The sequence below is a fragment of the Nuphar pumila genome, chromosome 3 (genome assembly GCF_984573655.1).
Source record: "Nuphar pumila chromosome 3, dmNupPumi1.hap1.1, whole genome shotgun sequence".
NCBI classification, from domain to species: Eukaryota; Viridiplantae; Streptophyta; class Magnoliopsida; order Nymphaeales; family Nymphaeaceae; genus Nuphar; species Nuphar pumila.
The window spans coordinates 32,435,634-32,459,127 of NC_143251.1; the positions used below are offsets into that span (position 1 = coordinate 32,435,634).

General features: G+C 36.0%; 1 protein-coding gene across 1 annotated transcript in view; it reads left to right on the top strand.

Moving 5' to 3' along the window:
- Positions 1 to 14,788: 14,788 nt before the first annotated feature.
- The window catches only part of ATR (Ataxia telangiectasia-mutated and RAD3-like protein), a 32,906-nt gene continuing 24,200 nt past the window's right edge, over positions 14,789 to 23,494 (top strand). Inside the window, exons 1-5 of the mRNA XM_090000679.1 lie at positions 14,789 to 14,966; positions 15,078 to 15,222; positions 19,015 to 19,127; positions 19,243 to 19,577; positions 19,681 to 19,802. Coding sequence (XP_089856805.1) covers positions 14,789 to 14,966; positions 15,078 to 15,222; positions 19,015 to 19,127; positions 19,243 to 19,577; positions 19,681 to 19,802 — 893 coding nt within the window. The remainder of the gene's footprint in view (positions 14,967 to 15,077; positions 15,223 to 19,014; positions 19,128 to 19,242; positions 19,578 to 19,680; positions 19,803 to 23,494) is intronic.

Consider the following 23,494-nt stretch of genomic DNA (forward strand, 5'->3'; position numbering starts at 1 on the left):
AAATATCAAATATTACATATCCTATGTGGGATTTTCCAAATGTATGTGAATGTTTAGTGGAGGCTTCAGTGGTATTTCATGAACTTATTTACACTTGCCTTGAATGATTATAATTTTATTTCCAAATATTTCAAGCTCTTGTATGTTGACACATTGTTTGCATGCTTTGGGAAATGTTCCTTATTGAGACTCATGAAGTTTGACCCACATTTACTATAAATTTTACTGGTGAGGAATGAAGGAGCAAGAGAAGTTATAGGATGCTACGATTGGTGCCATGGGATCTATATTTTGTTGGAATCTAGAATATTGCTTAATTATTATTTAAACATTTCTTAATTTCAATTTGACATACTCAGTGTAACCAGTTATTTTAAATTAATGTGTTTAGTGATATTTAATCCCTATTATCTAATGCTCATGTTATATGCCGATACCTATAACTCACCCAAGATTTTAACCTACTAAGATTTAAATTTTTTGCTATTCTTGTGTCTATAAAAAAATTTATATTTTTGGGTAAAATTTTGGGGTGTTACATGGGGGTTTGGGAACCTTGACCAACCTGAATCTGTGACCCAAAATCCACCTAAGAATACCAAGAAACTATCAAGAGGCACTAGGGAGATTAGAGCCATGTTAGATGGTGGTTCACAACCAGAAGAAAAGGTGAACTTATCACCTAGAAAGGATTCTTTTGGCCAACATGATGGGAAAGATACAAATCTAGAAAATAAAGTTAAAGTGATCCAGTATGCCATTTTGGATAAAGGCAAATGGGTGGCACAAGTTTGCTCACACATATCCATTCTGGAGAAAGTAGAGAGCTCCAATGTAGCTCTAAAAATCCTAATGCAAGTAATTCAACAGAAATTCTTAGAGAATGGAGCAAAATTACAAAGTTGTAAGCAGAGCCAGAAGCGTAAGGCCCAACAAATGCCAGTTCGGAAGGTCCAGTCAATTTAGATTTCAAGTTCAACAAGTCTAGTAGTCAGAGCTACAAGTTTTCAACCTAGTGGATATGAAGAACGAGTTCAAAGCCTCGACGAGGAACTCAAAAATGTGACATGCCATATGAAAGGAACCTCGCAATTGTTAGAACCACCACAGTCTGCTTGCACTCAGGTCCACAAATGTGAGACTGAAGCCTATAATGCTTTTGGTCTGGTCCCAAAGAAAGAGATTCTGCTTGAGTTATTCACTGCGATCATCATTATAAGAGAATAAGGAAGGTCTTGCTAAAGACTCAAAAGATGAAAGTTCTATCATGGCTCCAGAAGAGGAAAGTCCTCCCATGGTTCTAGAAAAAATGATTATGCTTGAGTCATCCACTAAAGTCATCCTTATAAAGCAGAATGAGGATGATCCTACCAAGATTCCTGAAAAATAAATTCATATTGTGCGTGAGTCGACTCCTGGTGATCCCATTCTAGAGAAAAAAGTTGTTTCGAAGAATCCCAACAAAGAGGAAGACCTTAAATATGTTGATGTGATGAAGGACTTTGATTCATCCAACTCAGCAAATGTAGATGAACATGCAAAGATGAATTGTCCAAATTATGTTATAGAGATTTCTCAAAAAGTTAAAATTCCTTATGTCTCTTTTGAGAAAGAAGAAAGTTTTCTTGATGAGATTCCTCAAGATAGCTCAAATGTTGCCAAAGAAATATGCAACTTTGTCATTTTCATCTGCATGTTGTTCATCAATCTTCTGATACCAACTTGGATCATTAGTCACCTGCAGTCTATTGATAGGGCAAATCCAAAACACATACCATCCTCTACATCGCGTCAAAGAGTCACAGGATGTAAGACTGCACCATCTGGATCATGTTTGCTTTTCACCTCTCGCAGTCTAAAGCCATGTGTTAATCATTCCCATATCTTTTAGGAATATGAATAAGTTGTCTGATTGTCTTTATAAATAGTCAAATAAAAATAAAAAAAATATGGAAAATAAAAAATTTTAAAACAATAAAAAATTTTGAAAATCCAAAAAAATAGAAATTTTCAAAAGGATTGCCTTTTTTATTGCATTTTTTGTCATTTCAATAGATTTTGCCTAGCAGTCATCGCATTTATGAGAAGTTCATAAGCACTTTATCCAACTCCTTGCATAATTAGCAGTAGTCATTTTCTTTTCCATTATTGTGAAGAGAAAACTTGAAAGTAGAGCCCTCTATGAGAAGGCAACATAAAATGAAGAAGCTTACAGTGAAATATAAGGATAAATCTCTTTATGAAGCCTAAAAACAATAAAGAATGAATCATATAGGGGCATATACAAACTCATATTCTATGGTTTAAGACCATGATGATTCACTTAGAAGAAAAACTTTTCATGCTAAAAGATGTCAAAACAATATTTTGCTTTGTCTTTGCTCCTTATCCTCTCCTTTAGTCGGTCTTATGGGCTTATCTGTCTTATGCTTTGGTACATTTTGCTCTTAAGTCTTGTTTTCAACATCCTTCAAAGGACTAAGTTGGCCATCTCATTGTACAAAGAAAAACCTATTTATTTAGTCCTTATCATTGAGGGATTTTTTTTATGAAGATGAGCATAAAGAAAAGATTTCTAATAAAAAAATGCCAAAAAAGGCATTAAAAAAAGGGAGGCATTATTGAAAAAAAGAAAAAAAATATGACAAAGCTCTAAAAATGTTAGTGCTTCCTCTACAATCGAAGATTTTAAGTAAGAGATGCCCATGATTCCTTTCCCACTTTCTTTTCTTTGAGACTCACATTAAAAAAATGTTGTGTCCAACCTTTATTGGTGCCCCTTTTTAGCCTTGTGATGCCTAAAGTTGAAAAAAATAAAAAAATAAAGTTATTATAATTTCATTCCTTGCCATTGTTATTACTATTCACTTTATTCAATAATCCATGTCCTATTTGATTCATTAAAAGTCTTTGAAAATGATTGGATACTTGAAAATATTCAATATGGATTAGTTTGATGCAAGCCTTGAGGTAAGGAGGTTAAAGTGCATTGGACTAGAAAGTCCCTGGTTTTTATACAACTCTCATTTTTTAGCCTAAATGGCCAACAGACCTTGCTTATTTGGAAGTTTCTAGATTCTCAATCTTTGTGAGATTAGATTGGCAACTATTGAAGCATGAGTTTATACATGCACTTCTATGACTAGTTGCTTTGAAATTTAAATGTCAAACAAAAGATTTATTTTAGAGAAGAAGAGTGAGCTTATTTATTTTATAATAACTTTAATTAAGAAAAAAACTGAAAAATGAAGTCAAATCAATATTGGCAAAGAATCAAACTGCTACTGAGTAATGCAAGTTGCACACACTCACCTATGCACTCACGCTTCTCATGTTTGCGACATTTTCTAAGGCAAGAATCCAGTCAAACAAAGATTTTTATTTTTAAAATTTGTTCTTAACATTTTTTTAGTAAGGGACAATTCTTTTTTATTTTGAAAAAAAAAATGGAGCATCATTTTTATACTTAGGTCATCATGCACATTGCATTTTATAAGTTCCGCCATAGTACTTAGCATTATGTCACACACCATTGACATTTATAATTGTCATCGTTGTCTTGTCATGAAGTTCTTTAACATCATGATTTGATTGTCTTATACATAACATTTATATTACAGTTATTGATTTATATCATCTCATTTGACCCACAAAAGTCTACAAGTTTATCCTATGATAAGATTGTTTTGACAATTTTTTATAATCTTTATCAATTTTATCCAAATTAGGTTTTTCATAATGTATAGATCATTGTCATAGTTTTTTCAAGAAGTGTCATTTTGAGTCAATCATTTAAAAATATATTTTTGTCTACCTACATCTTTTCTTGCTTGTTTCATCTTGAGACTAATGGTTGGTCATCGACAAGACCTCTCACTTTGCACCACTACAAATTACACTAGAGAGACCCTTGTGTGAAACAAGGTTCTTGCTTTGTCTTGATACTAATGGTTGGTCATCGGTAAGACCCTCCTACTTTGAACGACTGATCATTAAGCCAAAGAGTGAAGAATGTTTGAAAATGCAGTTTGTCAACATAATCTCAAAGATGACAATATCAACTTCAAGCAAGCTAATGCTAAGTGTCTTCTACATTGTTTTCTAAAAAAACATTAATCTTTTATGAGTTAGAAAATTTGTCTCAAGAACTTGCTTATTGATCACCTTAATCAAAATGGGTCAAATAAGAGCATTTCATCATGCATCATCATGTCATGTCATGTCATATATATATTTTGCATGTTATTAACAAGTTTTTATTGCAGTTGACATAGTTCTTAGGAACCCAATTATCTCATGTACCATTAGGAAAAGTGCCTACCCAATCCTATCTTATGACCATCCTTTAAATAGATGAACATTAGGTCTATAGGTTGTCCCACAGATTGATGAAGCAATCTGAAACTCATCTAACAAGCACATAAACCATCATAAACCCTATCATATTTTCAAAGGCACATTTCTAAAATGGCATCATTCCATTTCATCCATCAAAAAGTCAAAATGTCTTTGTCTTTTCGATGCTTTTGCCCCCAAAAAAGTTGTCTTTGTCTTAATCTTTTCAAAAAAAAGTCTTTGTCTTTATCAAAATCATCAACCATTTTTCATGTGTTTTCAAGCAACAAGACACTTGTTTCGTCTTTGTCTGACCTAGTTCAACATGACTTCTCACTCACAACATTGAGTTTAAGGGAAAACCCGTGTGTGGAACAAGTTATTAGCTTAGCTTACAAACCAACCTCTTTTGGCTAGACCTCTCCACCTATATGTGTCAGGCACCTCAAAGAGACCCTCGTGTTAAGCTATGTACATGTCTTTAGCTAACATCAATCGTCAATTGTCAACCTATCTATGTCTTTTGTCATATATCTCTTTTAGAAAATGCTTTGCTAGAGTCAATCTTTCACTCTTTTCAAAAGTAGGTGTGTCTACTTCTTTGTTATCGACCAGGCTTATCATGCTCAACAACAAAGAGGGACATCTATAGACACTCCAATTTTGACCCATTTGGATCTTGGGTAAATTAAATATTGGACTAATTTTTTAAAAAGGTTGTTTTAGGTCCAAAATAGGGCAAAATTGAATTGCAACATGATTTTGACAGACAATATGATATTTTTTTATATTTTACCAAAAAGAAAAAAATATTCTAGAATGCCTTACCTTACAGATAAAACAAATTTGGATCAAAATGGATGCTCTAAGAGGGATTTATGACCAAAATAGTAAAGTCTACCCAAGGTTGACCCTGATTTTCAACTGAACCCACTTAGAGCAAGTTTTTGGCCTATTAAATTGCATTTTTGATTCTTGAGATTCAAACAAAAGTTGTAGATAAACATGTTATCTATCAAACAAAACAAAAAATGTTAATATCAATTATATTTTGGATGATATAATGAAAATAGTGAAAGTTGTTTTAAACCTATCATTTCAGACCTGATTTGTCTAGGGAAATATGCTTTGGTCGAAACCAACTTACCTAAATCATAAATTATTGATTTTAGGCCTTTCAAAATGTTAGGATAAGCCTAGTAATCCTTTTAAAATGATTTATTAGGGTAATCCATGCAATCTCAGCCTTTCATTCAAAGCTAATTAATTTAAAAGTTGCTCATCTAGATAGATCCCAGATATGCAGGAAATGTATCTGAACTTGTCAAAAAAATAGAGAGGCATCCCCCTATTTCAGAATATGGAGTTCATTTGTCTCTACGTTCTCACTCTGTCATTGTCTTTACACGACCTAGCCTAGCCTAGAACCCAGAACCCAGAACCCTTGTCTCACTCCCTTTTTAGAGCCTGTGCCTAGACAAAGTATCGCTTGTGCTCCATTGTGCTCATCAACCACAGAAAGGGCTACCTAAGTTCGAGGTGAGATTCGATTTTTATTTCCATTCATATTTCATTTGTTTTGTATGTTTTCTAAGTTTTGATAGTTCTAACCATTCATGTATTGTTTGTGTTATTTTTTTCCTAAGTTTTGGTGGCTTCCACCATCGAACTCATTTTCTTATAGGTCTCACATACCAGGTATGAATCTCCACAACATCGACGCTCCAAAAATAGTTATCAAGGGGTTCTCAATTCGACTGATCCTGCTCATCGAAGGAGGAAAGTCACTTTACCTTAAAGAACAATCCCCACACTCTCTTAAATGTTTGGATCTGGTTTCATATCCATTTCAAAGGAAAAAATATTTTTTAGTGGAAAACCCCTTGTTCTTATTTTAAAAACCTGAGAGGGATCCACAATAAGATAACTTAGTTATCTTTGATGTCAAATGCATTTGTGGATGGCCCATCATGAGGGGATGCCCTCTCTTAGATTTTAGGACCAAACAAATATGAATGTGTACGAACGTTTGACATGGGGGTGTCCAACAAGGATGTATTTGGTGTAGGTCTAAGTTGAGCAAAACTCTTGAATCAAAGTACTATGTATCGTGAGAAGATAGATGTAATACAAAAGCAACTCACTAGTTTTCAATCTGAGCTCATAAGGATGAATGAGCTATTATTGAGAATGGTGAACAACAATCAATCAAGTTTCTCACAAGCTCCTTAGCTATGTTGATATAACTAAAGATTTAAATCTTGTACATGAATTTGTATTTGGTTATATATATATGAGAACTGAACATATCAGGCCTCATTTCTTATTCTATCTCACTTTGCCCCATCGTTTTGAAGTGTTTTATGGTAGATCTGAACTATTCAATGTGGTTAACATGCTTGATTTAGTGGGAATTGACTCTTGGATCATGTTTTTTGATAAAAAAAATTATTTTTATGAGTAAAAAAAATTGGTACCTTTATAGTCATTGACTTTGGATTACCAAAAAAACTTGTATACAAGTCAGATTCTGGCAATCCAAAAGTCCGTTCCCACTAAACAAAACCTATAAATTACAACTACAGTGTTATATATGAAAAAAATACTTAAAACTAGGATTTTTAAATGGGCCTAATAAGACCTAACAAAAAAGGGGGCTTAAGGAATGCATTACTCTCTATTTCTCTTTATATATATATATATATATATATATATATATATATATATATATATATATATATATATGTGTGTGTGTGTGTGTGTGTGTGTGTGTGTGTGTGTGTGTAATTCTTTCATCTATGTTTATTCACAAGCCTCATATACAAGCATGATGCACTTTCGAGTTTTAGACTATCTCCTTCTCAAACTACCTTTCCTCTATGTAATTCTTGAAATTTCAAATGGTATGTATATATTTGAAACAATTTTTTTTTGTTATATGAAATTATTTATATGTATGAATTTTTTATATTGGATTGAATATATATGTAAACTTTCAAACTATCTCCTCTTTCTGCATAAACATTTTTAGTTGTGCGTGTTGAAGAAAGAAATATATATAGTTGTGTGTGTGTATGCATTAAATGTTGTGTTTCATGTAGGGCTTTAAATGTTGTGTTTCATGTAGGTCTTTAAATGTAAATGTTAGAGTTATAGAGGTTAGAGTTATAATATTTGAGTTATAGAGGGTTGAAGAAAGAAATATATAGTTGTGTATATATGTATATTTTAAATATTGTATTTCCTATAGAGCTTTAAATGTGAATGCTGGAGTTATGAAGGTTAGAGTTATGGAGGGTTAAAGGAATAAATATATATAGTTGTGTGTGTATGTATACTTTAAATATTATGTTTCTTGCTGGGCTTCAAACGTAAATGCTGGAGTTATGGAGGGTTAAAGGAAAAATATATAGTTGTATATATATGTATGCTTTAATTATTGTATTTCTATTAGGGCTTCGGATATGAATACGCAAGTTCATTTTGAATAAATGAAATGAATGAATGAATGAATGGATGCATAAATGTACATATGAGTACATTTATTTTTAAATTAATGATTGAATATATGTATGAGTAGGTTCATTTTTAAATAAATGAATGAATGTATATATCAACATGTTTATTTTTTAATGAATGTATGTATAAGTATGTTCATTTGGTGATTGATGGATGAATGTCAGAGTTGGTTCATATTGAATGCAAAAAATTAGTGTATGTATAAGCAAGTTCATTTCAGAATTAATGAAATGAATGAGTAGGTTCATTTTAAATGAATAAATGTCTAAAAAGTTTATTATTAAATGAATATATGAGCAAGTTACATGAGAAAATTTTAAATTAGCAAAAAAAAAAGGCTTTTTTAGTGTTAAATAGTGCCAAAAAAGACATTTTAGGGGGGCTAAAATAGAGCTAGAAAAGGCTTTTTTTTTTGCGTTATTTTCATGACAGAAAAGACCTTCTTGCATTATAAAATCCCTAAAAACCCAAAAAGGTTTTTTCTAGCGCTATTTTAGCATAAAAAAGTCCTTTTTCTAGCTCTATAAAAGTATGTCAGTATATGCTTCATCGACAACACCATTTATTGGCACAACTATTTACGCTAATTTAGTGTCAGTAAAAGTCAAATTTCTTATAGTGATGGCAGTTTAAAAGGAAAACATTGCATCTTGGTAAAAAGAACACATACTCATTCAGGTTCAATGACAAAAGCATCAAACTTCTCCCTCTTAGAGAGATTTTCCAATCTAGTATTCCTAAGCCAGTCAAGGAAACTGAGTTGAATGACCTCTCTTGCAAGGTGTTTGTAGAGTCTTGTCATAAGGATGGCTATTATTTAGCCATTATTACTAAAGAGGTTTGCACTGTGGTTTTCTAAGTCCCTTCTATTGTGCGTTGTCTGATTACTGAATATCAGGACATCATGCCTAATGGGTTACCTCATTTGAGGTCGATTCAACATGTGATTGACCTGATCCCAAGGTCTAGTCTTCCTAACTTGCCTATGTATCATATGAATCTTACTGAGAGTATTGAGTTGCAGTGGCAAGTGGGGAAGCTCCTACGCAAGGGCTTTACTCATGAGAGTATGAGTTCCTATGTAGTGCCAACTTTGCTTATTCTAAAGAAGGATGAGAGTTTGAGTATGTGTGTTGACAGTCAAGCGATCAACAAGATAACTATCAAATGTCAATTCCCAATTCCTCGGCTAGATGGCATGCTTGATCTACTAGTTGACTCAATAGTTTTCTTGAAGATTGAGTTAAAGAATGGCTACCATCAAGTTCGCATTCGCGAAGGAGATGAGTGAAAAATGATTTTCAAAACTCAAGATGGCCTATACGAGTGGCTAGTGATGCCTTTTGGTATGTCAAATGCACCTAGTACAATCATGAATGTTTTGACTCAGGTGCTTTGACCATTTTTAGGCAAGTTTATAGTAGTTTATTTTGATGACATCTTAGTTTACAACTCTAGTAAATCTGTTTATGTTTCTCATCTTAGGTAGGTCTTAGAGGTTTTGCTTAGGGAAAAGTTGTATGTGAATGCCAAGAAGTGCTCATTCTTGACACCCAATCTTGTATTTTTAGGTTTAGTTGTGTCATCCCAATGTGTCCAAGCAAACCTTTGGAAAGTTTAAGCGATAGTTGATTGTCCAACCCCATAAAATCTGGGCAAAGAGCATAGTTTTCAAGGGGTAGTCACTTTTTATTATAGGTTCATATAAAATTTAAGTTTCATTATAGCCCCTATCACAAAGTGTCTTAAGGGTGCTAAGTTATAGTGGAACCAAGAGACTGAGAAGACTTTCGATAACATCAAACACAAGATGAGTCATGCCCCTATACTAGCACTTTCTGATTTCTCTTTAGAATTTAAGGTTGAGTGTGATGTCTTAAATGTAGGTATTAGTGGTGTTTTGACTCAGAATCGACATCATGTATCCTTCTTTAGCAAAAATTTATTGGATGCCAAACATTGTTACACTACATATGATATTGAGTTTTATGTTGTAGTACATGCCCTTCGATATTGGCATTACTATCATATTTATAAATAGTTTATATTATACATTAGGCACTCAAGTATCTCAATAATAAAAAGAGTTAAGTGCTAGGCATGCTAAGTAGGTCTGCTATCTATAAGAGAGATCAATCTAACAAAGTAGCATATGCACTTAGCTAAAAGAGTAGTCTTTTGTCGTCCATGTCGATTTGCATCATAGGATTTGAAGTGTGTCGTCAGGAGTTATATCCTTCAGACTTTGATTTTGAGTACATTTGGGATAAATGTATTTCTCATGCATGCCCATTGAACTTTCCTTTCCAAATCTATGATGGTTATTTGTTTAGAGGGAATCGTGTGTGCATCCCTGCTTATTCTCTCTGGTCAGAGCCGGACCTGTCAAGAGGCCAATGAGACTTGGGCCTCAGGGCCCCTGGGCCAAAAAAAAATTTAGGGGCCCATTTTTAATAGGGATTCCATTTTCAATAGGGACCCCAAAAAAATTGGAGGCGCTGCCCTCAAACTCCTACTATTAATAGGGGGCTCAAAAAATTTCGAGGCGCTGTTCCCGAACTCCTACTATTACCTATTTTTAGGGAGCCCATTTTTAATAGGGGCTCAAAAAATTTTGAGGCCCTGCTCCCGAACTCCTGCTATTAATAAGGGGCCCATTTTTTTCCTCCGCCTCAGGCCCCATAAAACACAGGTACGGCCCTGTGTCTGGTTGTTCTTAATATCAAAGTTGCACCTGGGTCAGGATAAGACGTATGCTCTTGTGAGCCAACACTATTTTTTGGCCTAGAATGAGACATGATTTTGATAGGTTTGTTTGAAGATGTTGTGTTTGTTAAGTCTCGAAGGGGAACATACAAAATGCAGGTCTCTATACCCCCTACCCATTCCAAACCACCCCTAGGAACACATCTCAATGGATTTTATGTTACTTCTACCTTGTAAGACTCATGGTTTTAATTCCATTTTGGCTGTTGTCGACTGATTCTCTAAGATGACTATATTAATCTTGTGTAAACACACTATTGATGCATCACTTGTGGCCTCCTATTACTTTAAGGATGTAGTGTGTCATCATGGGCTTCCTCGTTTTATCACTTTTAATCAGGATAGTTAGTTTTCTTGATAATTTTTGAGGTCTCTTTGGTTATTATTGAAAATCAACCTCCAATTTAATAGTGCGTATCACCCTCAAACAAATGGTTAAACGGAGGTAGTCAATCAAGTGATTGAGCATGCATTCACTCAAGATTTGCAAAAATAAGGTTTAAAATCCCTAAAATCTAAGCATACCCGAATATCCCTCCCTAAAATCTAAGCATACAACAACAGAGAGAGATACGTGTTCACCGGAAGGACGAGAGAACGAAGAGACTTGCGTGTTCACCGAAGGGACAGTGGTTGAGAGGGCTTGCGTGTTCGCCGGAGGGACAATGGTCGAGAAGGCTTGCTTGTTCGCCGGAGGGATGGTGGTCGAGGCTCGTCGGAGGGACGGTGATCGTCACTTGCCAGAGGACAATATTAAAACTTGGGATTTGGTTTTGCCCCCAAACTGAGTTCGGTTGTAACAACACAGTGAATCGGTCCACTGAAAAATCACCATTTTTAGATCATTTATGGTCATTTCCCTATTCATGTGGTTGATTTGACATCAATATATCGTGTTGGCAAGCCCGCGCTGACAGATCAGGATATTGTAAACAATATTCAAGAAGTCCATTCTCATGTCAAGAAAGACCTTAAGAAGAATTATGCCATCTATAAGTCTTGTGTTGATAAGAATCACCGTGATATCAGTTTTGTAGAAGATGATTTGATCATGGTCTATTTTTATCTTGAGTGTTTTCCTGTTTTCACTTATGGCAAGTTAAGTCTACAAAAATATAGTCCTTTTAGAGTGTTAAGCATTTATGAAATAATGCTTGTCATTGAGTTGCTAGAAGTTTGATAAATCTAATCAATATTTAATAATGTTGATCTATATCCCTATCATGAACAATCCAATTTGTTGAAGCCAGATTCTCTCTAGCCAGTAGAGAATGATGCAGGAGCAAAGCTGGTTCAGAAACACTTAGGAGACCCGGTCAAATTCTAGGGCATATCAAGTTGCAGAATCAGAACTTAACCAAGGTGTGAGCATTCTTCAGAGGTTTGTTCGGAGTACGAGGGGATGCCAGAGGCATGCCTACAGCCTGTCACCCTAGCCTAAATTTCTTGTTTCTTGGGGCCAAGATGACAGTCCAATCAGATTGGAGCAACAGGTTCACATGAAGATCCATGCCAGATCTAGATCTGTTGGAATTAGGGTTTCATCTATAAATAGATGATTTTAGAGATAGACAAATTTTGGTAGAACCTAATTATGATTTTCTTCTCTGCTTGTTTTCTTTGCCATTTTTCTGAATTATTTTCATTGAATTTGAAGTGTTAGTTTTGATTTCTTTAATTACAAGTAGATTAATTGTTTGTTAGTAGTAGGTCTTCTTGTAAACCTGTTGGGGGTTTACATTAGTTTGCCATAAAAAAAAAACATACCTGGCTCTTACAAGAATTACATGCTCCAATGTTGTAAGAATTGTCTCGGGCCATGAATCGTTTTCCAAACGATCCAAGTAAATCGGGCGATACGGATTCAAAGCTGAATTGACCAACTTTTAATCAGAGGATGACATGTCAAAAAATATTAAAATAATATTAAAAACCTTAAAAATATCTTAAAACCATTTTAAACTATTTTTTGATTTATTTGAAAAATAGCTGATTTAAGTTTGTCCTACATCAATTTTCTGCCGATATGATCAGCCAATTCTGACAACATAGCGTGACTCAGTTTATGCCCAATAAATTAATATTTTTTAAAATCTTTTTTTTTACATTGTAGGGTTTGGTACATGCTCTTTAGATTGACGCATCTGCTGATGTATCATATGCCAAATCTTAGCGATCCAACTGATGCATTTAGATGGCTAGAATTAGTGCACATTACAACTGAAAGTGTGCTAATCGTGTCCATTTAGGAAGAGAGGGGAATAGAAGAGAAGGCGGAAAATAAGAGAAGGGGAAAATGAGAAAAAAATTCCCTAAAGAAAAAGAAAGTCAGAAAAATTAAAAAAATGTATTTTGTTCGTGTGATGCGAAAATCAAATTAGAAGAGAGAGACTTGTTATATGAAAAAGTTTAAATTTCTCCATTATTATTATTATAAGGGCCTGTTTGTTTTATATGTTTTTTATGAGAAATTGTTGACCGACATCTCTTTTTCCTTCTTTTCTACCATAGGTAAAACAAACATCAAAGCATCGGCACATGCTGACCCTAGTTTCCCCACTACTTTCCTATTCCTATTTTAATGTATAAGTTCCATCGTACCTCCTCTCTACCCTGGTACGAAAGGACCTTCACGAGAAAACTAAGCTGACAATAGTTTCCTGCAATTCTTCTCTAAAAAAAAAATAGTTTCTATCAATCCATGTCTTTTCCCACAAAACACTTTTCTTTCAATGAGAATGAAACAATTTTTTCATATGAAAAAAAATTATTCATGTAAAAATTATTCATGTAAAGTTGCCTCTCCCTTAACATTCATTCAAGGCCCCTTGCAAATTAGGGGCTCCTACTTCATTCATAGTCTCTCCTCAAACTATGTATGTCTGCATAATCCCACTTTAAGTAGGGTGTCTTGCCGCATTTTCTTGGTCCATAACAATCAAGCCTAAAATTCTGAAAATGTTCAATTTAGAAAGATACTGTTTAAAGAAAAAAAAACAACATTTTCAGAAAAATCAACTATGGTATAATTATGGAGTTCTCATAATTCTGAGAGTTTTAATGGATTAGGCTTCAACATCAAACCAGAAGCTGCACTAAAAAAGGCACACAACCCTATTGCCCCCTTTTACAGCTGATTGAACCAGACAATCCTGTTTTTTTTTTCTCCTTCTATCTAGGAAATCAATACTTTGAGTGAAATTGTTCAAGGGGTTTTGCTTCCTTGGGATAATGGGTCAACTGAGGGTTCCCAATAAAAATAAGGTTTATGCAAAGAAGCCTTAATGAGATTCAAATGGGGTCCTTCATTTCAGAAAAAAGACCAGGTACCATACAAGAGAGGATGGTGACGGTTCCTACAATGTTAGGAGCTATTCAGCCTATGCAGTAATGTTTAGGGATGAAAGTGGACTGGGGTGGGGGGACAAGGTCTCTACCCCCGCCCGTCTTAAAAATTTGCCCTCCATCTTCACAGGGGTTTTGATTTAACCTTTGAACTGGTTTATTCTTTGTTTCATATCCTCCATCCCTGATTCAAATGGGGGCAAGGCAGTGTGGGGGTGTACCGTTTTCCTGTTTCTTGCGTCGCTGCTGTCTTCTGTTGTTAGAAGAAGGAGATGAGAGAAATATGAGCTTCAAGGAGAAGTACAGAAGAGAGATTGGAGAAAGAGTTTTATGTTAAGGTTATATATATATATGATTTTATAATATGTATAAGAGTATAATAGTAAATTTTTAACAAAAGAGGCGAGGCTGAGCCCGTTTTCCCCGGTGATGTTCTTCTTTCCCTTTTCCTTTTGTTCGTTTTGGGTTACCTGCTATAATGGGTGGTCGATGGGAAATGCAAACCAAACGGGTTGAACACCCGCGCCGCCCATCTCGAGGACATGCGAGATGGGTAGTGGTAAGCTGAGATGCTGCAAGCTGAGCCTGCAGCGTCGCTGCATAAAATGTGCCCTCGTACTTTTTTACTTGCGTTTCTTCTGATCATTTTCTTACGTCCAAACGCCCTATGGCGTTTCATTACTTTTCCGTTCATTTAAAAACAACAACGAAAAGCTTGCCCGCTAAGACGCAAGTCGCGGGGCCATCTCGCTTCTTAGTTCTCCCTCCAAAACACTTTATCTAGAACCCGCGCGCTGTTGCACTTAGAGAGAGAGAGGCAGGCATGGCAGAGCTGTTCGGGCTGCTGCAGGACCTGGGAGAGCGCATCGCCTGCAAGAACGTCGCCTCCTCGTCCCCATCGTCTTCCTCTCCCTCCCAGCACGACCTCGATCCCCTCGAGACCAGGTTCCGCTCCGTCCTCCCCAGCCTCCTCCGCTCATACGTCTTCCCTTCCTTCACAGGTCTGATCTGCTCCTACCTCCTCTCTCTTCTTAGTAGGTCTTTCGCCCTCTCTCCCTCCCTTCTCTCTCCATGCCTCATTTTCCCACTCCTTTTCGTTTCCATCGTTTCAGGAAAGGAGCGGGAGATCATAGCGATCCTCAAGCTACTGACGCACACGGCAAGGAACTACCCGGGCGTCTTCTACAACGGAAGACCGTCCCACACTCTTCCGATCGTCGGCCGCATCCTGCCGTTTTTTGCCGAGCCTGATTTTCGGTATGTTTTCCTTCCCGATCATTCACCTGGAATGGATGGCTTCCGGTTTCCGCATGGAAATTGAAAGTGTTGATGCTGTGTATTGAGGATGACAGTGTTGTTTGTTTGAGCAGTTTTACGAATTTGTTGTGCTTGGTCCTAAGGTGATTTAGCTCTCGAGCTTCCGTTGTGCGATCGAAGTCCTCTTGATGTCTTTTTTTTTGCTTTTCCAATTTCACGAGATGTGTTTTTCTGTACCTTTTGGGTTTTGCTCTTATCTTCCCTGGCAAGCGATGTGGAAGTTTGAAACTATGCCACAGATATTGCCGATGTTTTGCGAATATCGTGATATCTTCACATTGACATAATTCAGAAACTATTAATGCCTGTTTTGAAAATATGCTCCATTAATCGGATATTTACCCTATACAACCAATTTTTAAGTTTCTTTGAGTATTTTTTTAATATTTTTATTTCTTATTATATGAATATATGAATTATATTATTTATATTTTACATTTCCAATGATTTTCCTGAAAAAGTTTTAGTTATCGTGAGATTTTCCCTCTTTGAGAAAATCCCGACATTAAGATTTGTGTTATTGGTTTGGAACAGGGCAGATTGCTTAATTAGTGTGATTTGCTTCCTCTTTCGATCAGATCATTTGTGAATGCTGCATTCTAATTTTGTCTTGGTTTGGCTGATCTTAATATTATCTAGGATGTATTTCATTTGATCACACCTTTTAAGGATTTGTAGAGCTATTGTTCCTTCTCTAGAAATATTCTTATGTGGTGGTGATGCAAGAAGCTAAAACACAGTGTCTCTTTCTTCTACTAATTCTGGGCATTGAGTATGGTTTCTAGAAGCTTCTAGTATCTTTGCAAGCTCGCTTCCTCCAAAGCTGCCTTGGAAGCTGGAAACTAGCTTGTTCCGGAACTTGCTTCCCATGTCATGGGGGCACACTTTTGGGGACATGGAAGTTTACTTCTTCACATGGAATTGCACTTGCACTATAGGCAACACATTTCCACATTGAAAGAACTGTGGTTCCTATATAAAATGAATTATTGTTCTCCTATTTTAATTGTATTTGAGCGAACATTGGTGTTATTATCTTTGCCTCCTTTTAAAACAAAAAAAGGTGTGCTCATTTGTATAAAACTTAGGGTCTCTTGAGAAATTCATCTAAATGAATAAGAAAACGTGTTTAAAATTTTTCTTCTTACTACAGGTACAGGCACATTTTTGCATACTTTTGGCGAATATTAGTAGATCTCTATGCTAAAGTTTTTTGCTGCTTACTAGTTAAATACTTTTCATGAATAATGTTTTTTTCTATTCTTGGATATCCAATGTTTGTAATGCTTTTTGTCTTTGTATCCAATATAATAGATTCTCTTAGTATTATATTAACATGTACTCTATGTTTTCAAAGATGAGAATTTTGGTTAGATAATCTTGGATGTCTTGACAGTATCATATATTTTGATGACTCTTGCCATCTTTGATCTTTGGAGATTTGATTTTCTATTTACTTCTAAATTCCCTCCAATCTCTTCTCTTTTCCTATTTCACATAAACCTAAGAAAGACTTTTTTTTTGCTTGTGCTTCTTGCATTGCTTCTCCATTTCACTTACAATAGTGATACAAATTATTGACTTCTACGATGAGTGAGGCTATTTGGCTTACAACATTTGATTTAGGTGTTCATTTATCTTTTTGAGCTTTTCAATTTATGTGCTAGCCACAATGTTGCCGGACTAGGAAGCAGAAGGGGTAAACAATACGAGAAGCGGAAGCGGGAAACAATGCGAGAAGCGGAAGCGATGCATTTTAAAATGTATAGGAAGCGGGAAGAGAGGAATTAAAAAAGCAATATAAGAATTGTATGGGAATCAAAATGGAACACAAATAAAAACTAAAATAAAAGTGACTATTAAATTTTATGATTTTTAGTGCAATAATTAATTTTTTAACAAATTCTAAAAATGATGATTGCCAATTTAAAGAAACCATGGAAGTGAGTGAGAAGCGTAAGAGGAAACACATAAAAAACATGAAAAGTAAAGTGAGAAAACATATAAGAAGAATAGCTGAAGCGTGTGGAAAGAATGGGAGAAGCGTGTGAGAATCAAGATTCCCATCAAATTTCGGAAGCAAGGAGTATCCCGCTTCTGAAGCAAGTTTTCGGGAAGCGGGCTTCCCACCTATCTAAGAAGCTTCCGGTAACTCTTGCTAGCCGCCATGATGATATAAAATGACATAGTTGGATCATTAGGATCACACTAACATAAGTGAGATGGTCTCAAGTTGGGCTTCCTATATTGATATCTCAATTTTTCGTGCCATCATGTTTTACAACCTCAAAGCATCACCTTATTAACTGACAACCTTGTCCTCTCTCTCTCTCTCCCTATGGGGATATCTCAATCTTGCTAAAAAGAAAAAAAGGTGCCATCACGTTTTACAATCTCAAAGCATCACCCTGTTAACTGGAAACCTTGCCCCCCTGCGCCTTTTCCAGCTCTCTCTCTCTCTCCCCACCACCTCCTCCTCCACAAATCTCTGAAGTTGACTACTATTTATTTCAGTCACTGCTGCTTCCAGCTTTGCTAAATCAGTAGCCAATGTGATCACCAACTCCTCCTCCACCACCAATATGTCATGGGAACCACCATCAACTCCAGCATTTGCACCACTAGCAACACCACTTGCACACCCTTAGAAAATTCTCTGTACTCACAACCTATCAAAATCACTTATTTTTTTCTTTGATTTGAGCTCAGTTTGCAACTCAATGGAAATGGTGTGAAAAGAAAAGCTGGGGGTTCTCTGCATCCACAACCTATGTCACAGGGATTCGGTTAGGAGGGTGCCGCACCCGCGTCGACGCGGGTGCGGGTGCGGCACCGGGTGCGGTCAACCCGATTTTGGGTGCGTTGATCGCACCCAGGATCATTAAGGTCCATTTTTTTAAAAAAAAAAAATTGCCCAAATGGGCTTCGAATTTTTTTTTTAAAAAAATATGCTGACTGTCGGCTGCTGACAGCAGCTGTCTGTCAGCAGCTGACAGCTGCAAAATAAAAAAAAAACCCGACCCCCTTTTTATATATATATATATATTACATTTTTGCCCCTGCCGCACCCCCGCACCCGGGTTTTATGGAAGTGCCGAATCCCCGCACCCGCACCCGCACCCGTGCCCGCACCCGCACCCGCACCCATGTGACATAGTCCACAACCTATCAAAATCACCTTAGCCAGTTGCATTGAGAAGGGCTCATGTAGCATACACAAGCACAATGCTCTTTTAATGGATTTTGAGCTTTTATTTTATTTTAATGTCCAGTTGCATAAGAAGGGATGGTGTAGCCTACATAAACATAATGCTATTTTAATACATTCTTGAATGAGAATCTTTTCATGAAACAATTTCAAATTTCAATAATGCAATGTTCTTTCTTTCTCTCAATTTTTTTTTCATAGAACAAATTTAATCACGTACTTGGCCCCATCTTATTTCACAAATTTCTTTCTGTGTTTGTTTCATTTCCATATGTGTGTCCTTGTGACAGTTTTTTTTATTTGTTCACCAAAGAAAGTTGTCATCTTTTGAAGTGGTTTTGTTTGTTCTCCATTTTGTTGTATGCCATTGCAGTGGGATTTTTAGCTAATGGAAGTACTGTTTGAACTTATTTTTGAGGAAAAAGTTCTATGCCAATATACTGCTGTTTTGCGATTGATGTAGTTCTATATTCCTGATTTAGTTGGTACTAATACATGAGTTCTGCTCGTGTTCAAATTTCTAGTAGTCATCATGGCGTAATTTTTGAGACTGCTTCATCTCTCTTGTCCCTTCTACGTTCTGGAGATCGTGAAGTATTTCGCCAATTTTTCTTAGATGCCATGTTGATAATTGAAGGTATTATTGCAATGATCGGTCATTGTGTAGAACAGGCTATTATTTTGTTAGTGATTGTAATTTTTTTCCTTTTTCCTTTTTTCAAACATGGTAATTTGTTTGTGCTTTTTTGCAGATTTGACATCTGTGGCATCATTTTATGCTGAAAAATCTAGTTTCACAGTTTCTGCTACTGTGTCAGTAAAGTGTTTCAGTGAATCATTTTCTGCCATTTCCAGTGCTCCAGATCCTTTCTGTGACCTTCCAGCATCTTGCAAACCTGCAGATGGCCCTGGTATTCTGGTTAATGTTACTGATGAACCACGTTGGCAACCCTTTGCATCTTGGATTATCAAGATAATCAGCAGATGCTTAATTGATGGAACTCTTCATGTGGAAGGACTTATTAGGTCTTCGTTCATGTTCAATGCTTGTTCTCTGATATGTTATGGGGATGCAGTCTTGCATATGGTAAGTGGCATTACTGTTAAGGCGTTAAACTCATGCAAATGTGCCCAGAAGCATGCATGTTGACACGGACACTGATAAATTTTTTGTATTTGTTTAACTGAAGGCATGCTTTGATTTTGCACGTATTGCAACAACGGTACTGGATGCAGAAATTATTCCTAGTGAAGAGCTTATTCTGTCAATCCTATCCATTTTAGGTCAGGATGAGACAAAGTGGTCACCCAGGTATGGTTTCAATATTTTTCGAAGTTGCAGCTGACAATTTGTTTGATGTTCCTCGCGTTCTTCTGAACGGGCATCCAAACAATCCAGGCTCTCCAGCTCTTTTAAGAATTAATTTTCTAGGTCTACTCTTACAGAAACATTTTCCTGAAAAGGCCTTTTGGGGTCCAATCTGGATGTTTAGTATATCAAGACTCCTAAGCTATAACAGGGTTCTGGTAAGGATATATCTGTAATGAAAAGAGGCGGAAGCACCAATAGAGCAAAAGACACTCTTAAAGAGTGACCACAAGAGTCAAGAACACAAGCACTTAAAAGTGCACACACAAAACTCTCAAAAGTGAAAATGACTTAAAGTCATAAGTTGGATATTATTGAAGAAGGAAAGAGAAGGGTGAAAACCCATACATTTACAAGGGGGAGCCTCCTCTTTATATAGAGGAGGAGAGCATAAAGGAGGACCATAAAGGGGGCTCCCTTATAGTCGTTGGGAGCCCCAACGGTCATAAATATGACTGTTGGGGCCCCAACGACTAGATAGGTGGGGCCCCTTATGGTCCTAAAAGACAAAAACTGAAAAAGGAAAAAGTAAAAAGAAAAAGGGGAAAAAGAAAGAAAAAAGAAAAAAGGTAAAAAAGAAAAAGTACAAGGAAATTACCAAAACACCCCTATCGGGTTTTTGGTTTATACAAAACAGAAAAAACTATATTATGTATATATATATATACACGTATATATACTTATATATATATATACACGTATATATACTTGTATATATATATAAGTATACGTATATATATATTTATATATACATAATTTAACATGCCCCCTCAAACTTTACGAGGAGAAGACCGAAAGTTTGCCAAGAAGAAACATGAATCGTGGAGTTGGGAGCGCCTTGGTGAAGAAGTCAGCCAGTTGATACTCTGAAGTGACATATGGCAATGTGATGGTTTCTTTGAGATATTCGTCTCGAACATAATGACAATCCATTTCGATATGCTTGGTCCGCTCATGAAAGGTGTGATTGCTGACAATGTATATCGCACTTTTGTTATCACAACAGAGCTTGGTGGGAGTGGAAATGAGAACACCCATATCACCAAGGAGACTTCTGAGCCACACAATTTCCATGGTTGTCATCGCCATAGCCCGATATTCAGCTTCAGTAGATGATAGTGAGACCTTCTGCTGCTTCTTGCATCTCCACGAGATGAGAGATTCACATAAAAAAATGCAAAGACCCGTAATTGAGATACGATCATTGGGATTTCCTCCCCAGTCAGCATCAGTAAAAGCAGTCAATTCAAGAGATGAAGAAGAGGATAAGAAGAGTCCCTTGGAGATGGTATGTTTGATATATCGCACAATTCTCATTACGGCCGCCATATGAACCGAAGTAGGTGCATGTTGAAACTGGCTCGCTGCATGAACCGCATGAGCTATGTCTGGACGTGTGATAGATAGATAGGTGAGGGATCCGATTAATTGACGGTAGGGGGTTGGATCTTCAAGGAGAACACCATCTCCAAGTCTTAGTTTCGAATTGATAACTTCGAGAGTCTCAACTTTCTTTTCATCGGATATTCCTGATTTGGTACAAATTTCTGCAGCTAATTTCATTTGAGATAAGATGTATCCACGCGCGGAATAAGCCACTTCAATTCCTAAAAAATATCTAAAAAAAACCAAGATCAGACATATCAAAAGTATCTTTTAATATAGACTTAACATCATTTACTCCCTTTTTGTCATTCCCAGTGATGATCATATCATCAACATACAACTGAAGCATAATAATGGAGTCACCTGTCCTTTTAACAAAAAGAGCAGTGTCAGTATATCAAAAAGAAAAACCTAAATTGATTAGAACATTACTAAACCTGTCATACCAAGCTTTAGGAGCTTGCTTAAGTCCATATAAGGCCTTTTTTAATTTCAAAATTTTTCCATCTAAATTCATACCTGGAGGCGGTTCCATATAAACTTCTTCATTTAAATTACCATTCAAAAAGGCATTTTTGACATCAAGTTGAAAGATTGATCATTTTTTAACAGAGGCTATAGCAATAAGGGCTCGAACACTAGTCATTCGAGCAACTGGGGCAAAAGTTTCATCATAATCTACCCCATACTCTTGGGCATATCCCTTGGCTACCAAACTAGCCTTATATCTTTCTAATGAACCATCACTCTTAGTTTTTACCTTAAAAACCCATCTACATCCAATGGGTTTCTTGCCATTGGGAGGATCAATGATTTCCCAAGTTTGCGCCTTTTTAAGGGCATTAAGTTCAAGTTCCATAGCTTCATTCCAATGAGCATATTGTTTAGCATCATTGTAATGAGATGGTTCATGAAAGGAGTGAAGAGCAAGTAGGCATGCTCGAAAATTAGGAGAAAAGGAATCATAAGAAACAAATCTATTTGGTATCTTGGGAATACGATTTGATCTTCTTTGAGAGGTCTCTTCGATCGACTCACTTTGAGAGAATTTTTCAAGGGCACAAGGGGGATTTCTTTCATTCCTTCTAGAGTAGACTTGTATTTGTCTTGAAACATTTTCTTCTAAGTTTTGATCATTATTTGGATGTTCAAAAAGATCTTCATTAAGAGGTTCACTAGGATCAACATGATCATCTATGATGTTTTCTTGAGGTAGCAAGTCAAATAAGAAGGAATAGTCAATATTTTCATTTGGTTGGTGCGAAAAACCATTTTCTTCTTCGAGGAATGTGACATCTTTTGAGATATAAAGTTTGTTCTTAAGCATGTCAAAACATCGATATCCTAAGAAGATACATTCAATAGCTCTAGGAGAAAGTTTATCATTTTTGCAAGTTAGAACAAATCATTTACATCCAAAAATTCTTAATCTTTTATAATCGGGAGACATATTGTAAAGTTTTTCAAATGGAGAAAGATTTTTCAAAGAGGATGAGGGGGTTCTATTGATGAGATATGTGGAGGTCAGAACCGCTTCGGCCCAAAAGGATTTTGGGATATTTTTTGAAATCAATAACGTTCTTGTCGTTTCTATTATGTGCCTATGCTTTCTTTCCGCAAGACCATTTTGTTGCGGAGTGTTAGGACAAGAACGTTGATGACAAATTCCATTTTCTTTTAAATAACTTTGAAAATCATTAGACATATATTCACCTCCCGAATCGGATCTAAGAATAGATAGATTTCCCAAAAATTGATTTTTAACCATTGCATGAAATTCTTTAAAGAAGGAGAAGACTTCGGATTTGCGACTTAGGAAGTATATCCACGTAAATCGAGTGAAGTCATCAATAAAGACCACATAATACGAAAAACCTCCTTTAGACAAAATAGGGGAGGGTCCCCACACATCGGAATGAACAAGCTCAAATGGCCGAGTGGTAAAATAACTTCTTTGAGGAAATGGAGTAGCTTTAGATTTCCCAAAAATGCAATCTTTACAAGTCATGTGATTGTCTTTACAAGTATTGTTCAAAAACGGAAAAAAAGACATTTTTACAAAATTTGGATTACCAAGTCTCTCATGCCCAATTCCAATACTTTTGTCTTTTACAAGATTGCAAGATGACTTAGATGGAAGCGTCAAAAAGTCCATAAAATAGAGATCACCCCTTCTATGGCCTTGCCCAATCAGCTTCCCTGATTGGAGATCCTGCACGGTGCAATCTTTAGGTGAGAAAGAGACTTGT